The 5,591-nt window shown below is 42.8% G+C and overlaps 1 protein-coding gene across 7 annotated transcripts in view; it reads right to left on the bottom strand.

The window, feature by feature from the left end:
* Nucleotides 1-72: 72 nt before the first annotated feature.
* Nucleotides 73-5,591, bottom strand: part of efr3bb (EFR3 homolog Bb (S. cerevisiae)) — an 18,339-nt gene continuing 12,820 nt past the window's right edge. For 4 of the 7 annotated variants that reach the window (XM_025056879.1, XM_017033763.2, XM_017033768.2 and 1 more), the window contains exons 8-23: nucleotides 5,172-5,250; nucleotides 4,722-4,857; nucleotides 4,475-4,636; nucleotides 4,273-4,384; nucleotides 4,093-4,144; nucleotides 3,819-3,991; nucleotides 3,633-3,708; nucleotides 3,391-3,552; nucleotides 2,950-3,081; nucleotides 2,795-2,862; nucleotides 2,529-2,656; nucleotides 2,336-2,427; nucleotides 2,191-2,239; nucleotides 1,971-2,077; nucleotides 1,811-1,860; nucleotides 1,606-1,711 (exon numbers count right to left, since the gene is read on the bottom strand). In XM_025056879.1, the coding sequence (XP_024912647.1) occupies nucleotides 1,606-1,711; nucleotides 1,811-1,860; nucleotides 1,971-2,077; nucleotides 2,191-2,239; nucleotides 2,336-2,427; nucleotides 2,529-2,656; nucleotides 2,795-2,862; nucleotides 2,950-3,081; nucleotides 3,391-3,552; nucleotides 3,633-3,708; nucleotides 3,819-3,991; nucleotides 4,093-4,144; nucleotides 4,273-4,384; nucleotides 4,475-4,636; nucleotides 4,722-4,857; nucleotides 5,172-5,250 (1,684 nt within the window). Of the gene's footprint in view, nucleotides 1,712-1,810; nucleotides 1,861-1,970; nucleotides 2,078-2,190; nucleotides 2,240-2,335; nucleotides 2,428-2,528; nucleotides 2,657-2,794; nucleotides 2,863-2,949; nucleotides 3,082-3,390; nucleotides 3,553-3,632; nucleotides 3,709-3,818; nucleotides 3,992-4,092; nucleotides 4,145-4,272; nucleotides 4,385-4,474; nucleotides 4,637-4,721; nucleotides 4,858-5,171; nucleotides 5,251-5,591 lie in introns of all 7 variants that reach the window. The other 3 variants (XM_017033766.2, XM_017033765.2, XM_025056878.1) reach the window with 3 other exon arrangements.

The raw sequence follows: 5,591 nt of genomic DNA on the forward strand, positions 1-5,591 counted from the left end.
CAGGAAGTGATGGCAGGTCAGAGGAATGCTACTGAAACCTGTCTGTTGAACTGCGGAGGTTGAGAATATATCTTTCTTTTTTCACCTTGAAGACGATGGAGGATTCTACTGCGGGCTCGTTCACAAACCTCAGGACTGAAGCCAAAAATGTGTCTGGATACAAACTAAGTCGCTTATTCTCCCTCATCCCTGGACACTTATCAGTGCAGTGGCAGTCTAAAGTTAGAATTAATATACAATATATACTGTATATACACACACACGCGTGAGAATAGCCTTACTCTGTACATCAGCTTAAAGATTTATATAGTTCTCTGTATGTACACATATATATGAGGAGGAGGGAGGAAAAATACAGGACGATCAGTAATATTTTTAGTGTTTGATCTGGTTTATATATATATATATATATTTTAGATCCTCTGTGGCGCATTGTGCATTTTTGTGTGTCCTTGAACTGGAGTCTGTAAGGCACACACACACTTTGGGATAAGCAGTAACGCTGTCATTAACATAACTAAAGGCTAAAAACACACCAACTATATGTAAAGAAATAAATGCTCGCAGCTTTATACAAATTCACTCAAGCAAAGGGTTAAAAAAAGGCAAAAATTAAAATCTAAAACATGTTAAAAAAAAGGGTTAGACACTTTAAATGACATGTAACAGTAATTAGGAAAATACAGGAAGATTTTTAAAAAGTGTACACTGTCAAGCATCTCATTCAAATACTCTCTTCTTGGTCTAAACACACCCCCACCTCCCAAATGATAAAATATAGTGATGAAGGAATGATTGGTCAAGCTCATCTGGTTAACAAAAGGTTCAATGGCAGCCTGGTTAGCAGTGTTTTCATAAGGTCCAGATTCAGAGCATGCAACGTTTTCCTGTTCTTGACAAGGTCAGTGTTGTCCATGTTAATCTGAAAGGACCGTGGTGGTTATGTGTTTGGCTGCAATCACTGAATCATTTCTTATGGCTGAGTTAAGCTGTAGATGCTTAACAAATCTAAGCTCAATTATTTTACAGTACTAGGGTCTCAAACTCTTGGCCCGCGGGTCACTTCTGGGTCCTGTTTTTCCCCTTGGTGCTTCCCTCAACCCCAATAGGATGATACAAATGTGATAGGCAAATAATAAACTCACATGACCCTAGAATGTTTTATCTGCTTTCGAGCTACTGTAGGGGGCGCAGCAACTTCATTTCAACTCAGAAAGTAATGTGACCATAAACCCTCGGCATCAGCAGTCATGATGCACAGAAAGAGCTGTGGAGCCCTGCTTGTTTCCCCAGATATAATGAATAACGTTACACACACAGATAAAAAAATAAATAAAATAAACGAACAGAGAGTGTGTTGTTACCCAATGACTAACATGAGACAATCTGATAATAAAAGAGTCAGAAACATTTTTGACAAAGAAAGTTAACTTTCAGAAATGTTGCATGGACACGAAGGACTTGACCCTAAAGGAGGCACTGATTCAAGTTAGTGACAGAAGTGACCCCTGGTCAGTATGAGCTTGAGACCCTTGTTTTACAGTGAAGATTGGTTGGCAAGAAAAAAAAAAAAAAAAAACCAAACGCTAAGTTCGTCTTTGTGGTTTAGTAGACGCAAAGGTCGGGAAATTTCATCTCGTAGATCGGCACGGAACGGTTCTGAGTTTGGCCGTAACCTGATGAAATGGTTCCAGACGGGCTGGGCGGAGGTCTGCGTGTGAAGAGGCAACAGATTTAGTCATCACACGACAACAGCGTCACCACCTGGTGGACACTCTCCACCGTCAGTACGACATGAGTCTCCACTCACCTGATTGTAATCTCAAAGATCTGATTCAGTTTACTCTGCAGTTGTGTGGCCTGCACAAAGAAGAACAGATCTCATTAGAAACCATTAAAAAATATCAATTAGAAAAAGAATAACATTTAAAAAACAACACGGTTCAAATGTTGTTATATCGCTGACGTACCCTGGCACCACAGTGAGCAGCTATTTCCTCAAAGGGAGCCTTCTGAAACTTCTCCACCACTTGTCTCCTCCGCTCTCTCTCCAGCTCCTCCATACCAACACTGTCTACTAGAGCAGAAACACACCCGTAAACTACAGCACATCTTAAACACTTCCAGACTGTCATTCCATGAAAAGTTCTTGATTTGGAAAACTGTCTAAAGTCACCAGAAAGGATTTACCAATGGCATTTTTTAAAGTTTCAAATGTGATCTCCTCTGCTGGTGTCCTCTGTAAACACACAAACACAAAGAAGTGAAATGATACTGCACTCAAGTGTCATCCAAGACAAAACGGAGAAACTTTTGAATGCGGTCAAGTCTTAACCTCTTCTTTTTCTGGACTGTTCCTGGACTCCATCTCCACCTGCAGTGAGATGGTTTCACCGATGCTCTTCCTCTTGGACAGACGATCTTCATCTGCAAAAACAGTTCAGGTTCATTTTTCATTATTTCATTTTTTTCTAATCTTCAGGTACTAGGTTTGTTTCAGGCAAAACACACACCCAGCAGGGGCTTACCAGTGTACTGTGGGACATAAGGTGTTGCCAGTCTCTCAGTGTTGTATCCACTGCCGCCCAGTACTTCTGTGATCTTTGACTGAAGGAATAAAACTCCCCCGTCGATCTTGTCCACCGAGGACGGTAACCTGGAGGAACAGAGAGATCCAGTTGTTTTTTTAGCAGAGACAAGACATTTTCTGGCATGTATTGATCGCTTAAATATTCCATCTAATGTTGCTGTCGTTCGGTAGGAAGAAGAGATGAATGTGAAGTGTGGTACGTACTTGGGGTTGTCAATAAAGATGTCCTCAGGTAAAAGGTAGTGGCTTTCTTTCTGCCTGACCTCAATTACCTGCAGGGCAGATGAGAGAGGACGTTTATTGACACAGATTATTGTGAATCAGACAAATGTATCTGAAAGAAACTCAAGGTCCTCAACCTCGTGTACGTGCTGGCAGAAGGCTGGGACAGTGGTGAGCTGGCAGATGAGGTTGAGGTAGGCGGCAGCCAGGGCATGAATAGCACATCGGTTATAGACAGGCAGAGACTCGTCAGGCGACAGGGCCAGGTCCTTCACAGGAGACAAGCACACGTTACTGGAATAAAACTGAGCATGTTGACCTGCTTAAAGGTTTTCATATTTATAAAAAAAAATTAAAGCATTTTAATTTCACCATCAAGCATTATATCCTTTGTCTGTTTTCAGCAAATGTATACATCCATACAACCAGGCATCACAAATGAATCTGTACGGCAGTGGTTCCCAGTTCCAAGTGTGGGCCGGGCCACATTCAACAAGAGTCGCTGTTTTGTAGGAATGTAGGAAAGGCTACAGAGAACGTTTGGGAACCACTGCTGGACATTCAGCTCGCATCAGTACCTGCAGTGCCAGTGTGAGGCGGATCAGGTCCACCACCACCTCCTCGTTTGCCAGTTCCACACTCAGAAGACCCAGCAGAGCAAAAAGAGTCTCGTAGTGTTGCCGACCGCTGTTCGGCTCCTTACAGCCAAGGTAGATGTGACGGTACAGCTGCTGACCGTGCTGTAGGAGAAAGGAGGGAATGGGCTATAACTTAAATATATATGCAAAACAAAAGTGCATTTTTTATGACCAATAGATACCTTTTTCATAAACAAGTTGTCTTGTCTTGAGCACTTGTCAACTTTCAGCTTTAATGCAGAGATGTCCGAGATGCTGCTGCACATTAGGAGAAAAAGCGCAACAAAAACGACGACTGTAACTGAAGCACTCGGATAAACAGTGTCAGAAAACGTCAGTATTCTGTTCCTACAGACGCAACCTCCTACCTCATGTTCTGGAACTTGGGTCTGTTGTCGTGTCGGTCAATGAGGCTGAGGAGGATCTGGAGAACCAGCAGTCGAATCTCTGGGTCCTCAGTAAGAGAGAAGGACAGGAGTGGCTCCAGGAAGGAGCTGGGCAGTGCGGTCAACATGTTGGTGGTCTGGAAACCTGCTGTCACCTGACCAGTGATGGAGTATTAAGAATTGACACATGCCAGTTCAAAATAAAGAAAATTTAAAAAAAATAACACAATAAATAAAAATGAAAAAACAGACCTACCTGGACCAAAGACTTTAGCAACATGACCTGAATCATCCTAGTGCCCTCTGGCCTGGAGGTGGAAGAGCAAAGACATCAACAAAGTACATCGATCGGACATCAATATATCCGTACACGAAGCAGTGCTGAGTGAAGGACACAAACATGAGGCACAAAGAGAATCAGTCTGAAGTGATTTACCCTGAGCCTGTGGACGGCAGCACCAGATGAACTCCAGGCACAGGGATCTTGCCCATAATAAAGAGCATGACCTCTGACCTCTGGTATGTTGGCAGAGTGTTTGCAAATGAACCTGAATGCAGAATTTAAAAAAATAAATAGAAAAATTACTGCCATTCTTTTTCTGTGTATTTAAAAAAGTCACATGACCCCACCCACTGACCAATGGTCCTGATGACAGCCTCCTGCAGCTGCCGCTCCTCGTGAGCTTTGATGATCTTAGTGCCGATGTTGGTGCTTCCATCGTACGAGCCGGTCAACTCGTAATCAACGCTCAGACGTAGCTGTCGCAGCAGGGTGTTGAAGACCTCCAAAACTGTGGGACCTGCAGGACCGAATTATGAGTATTCACTTCACAGTATAAAATAAATATAAAAATATACATGCGTGTGTAGATATTGACAGCTTACCAACAGAGCCACTGGCTGCTATGGCAGCTGCCTCCAGTAACACCTCCACTATTCCAGCTCGAACTGTGGCTGAGTTTTTACTGTTAGCATCCAGGTGACCCAGAAGCTGCTGCATGACCAGGTGAGAGTGTTGAGACTGAAAAGAAAAACAGAGAAGAAATGATTTAACAATAAAACCGTACAGAAAAATAAACAGAACCAGATGTGATGAAAAACTTTTTGCAGCCCTTCGCAAGAACAGACTGTTATTCATGGGTCATTAGTTTGAATCCCAGCTGAGACAAGCTTTGGTGTATAAGTAGATTTACCACTATATTTTTTATCTTCTAGGCTAGTCAAAACATGTCCTAAAGATCCACAGTCTGCCCTGAGTTACAAGTGACACTGGTTGAACTCTAAATATTTGACATGAACAGAGGTTCTCAGGGAAACAGAGACTGACTGACTCACCTGGATGGAGTACATGATGATTTTGAAGCAGCGCACAGCAAATGTCTTCCCCTCCCATAGAGAGTGGTTGTCCAAGTGCCTGAGGGAAACACAGAGAGGAGATGAATAAGAAATGACGTAATCATATGGCACCAAGAGTGAGGGACAGCAGTTGGAGTTTGGAGGTGAACTAAAAATAAAAATAAATAAAAATATACATATGATTATTAGCAGGGCCACTTTTACTGTCCCATAATGAAACTGAACAGTGTGTTGAACTGCACTGTTGTGTTTCTATGCAGAAATGGAGAGTGGATGGCACATCAATCAATAAAGCATGTGACTGGACGTTGATGGATGGATAGATGAGAGCTGCTCTCATACAGCAACGGCCAATTGAAATCAGGTGGTGGAGGAGAGGGGAATGGGGGGGGGGGGGGT

The sequence above is a fragment of the Cynoglossus semilaevis genome, chromosome 7 (assembly GCF_000523025.1).
Source record: "Cynoglossus semilaevis isolate Cse_v1.0 chromosome 7, Cse_v1.0, whole genome shotgun sequence".
NCBI classification, from domain to species: Eukaryota; Metazoa; Chordata; class Actinopteri; order Pleuronectiformes; family Cynoglossidae; genus Cynoglossus; species Cynoglossus semilaevis.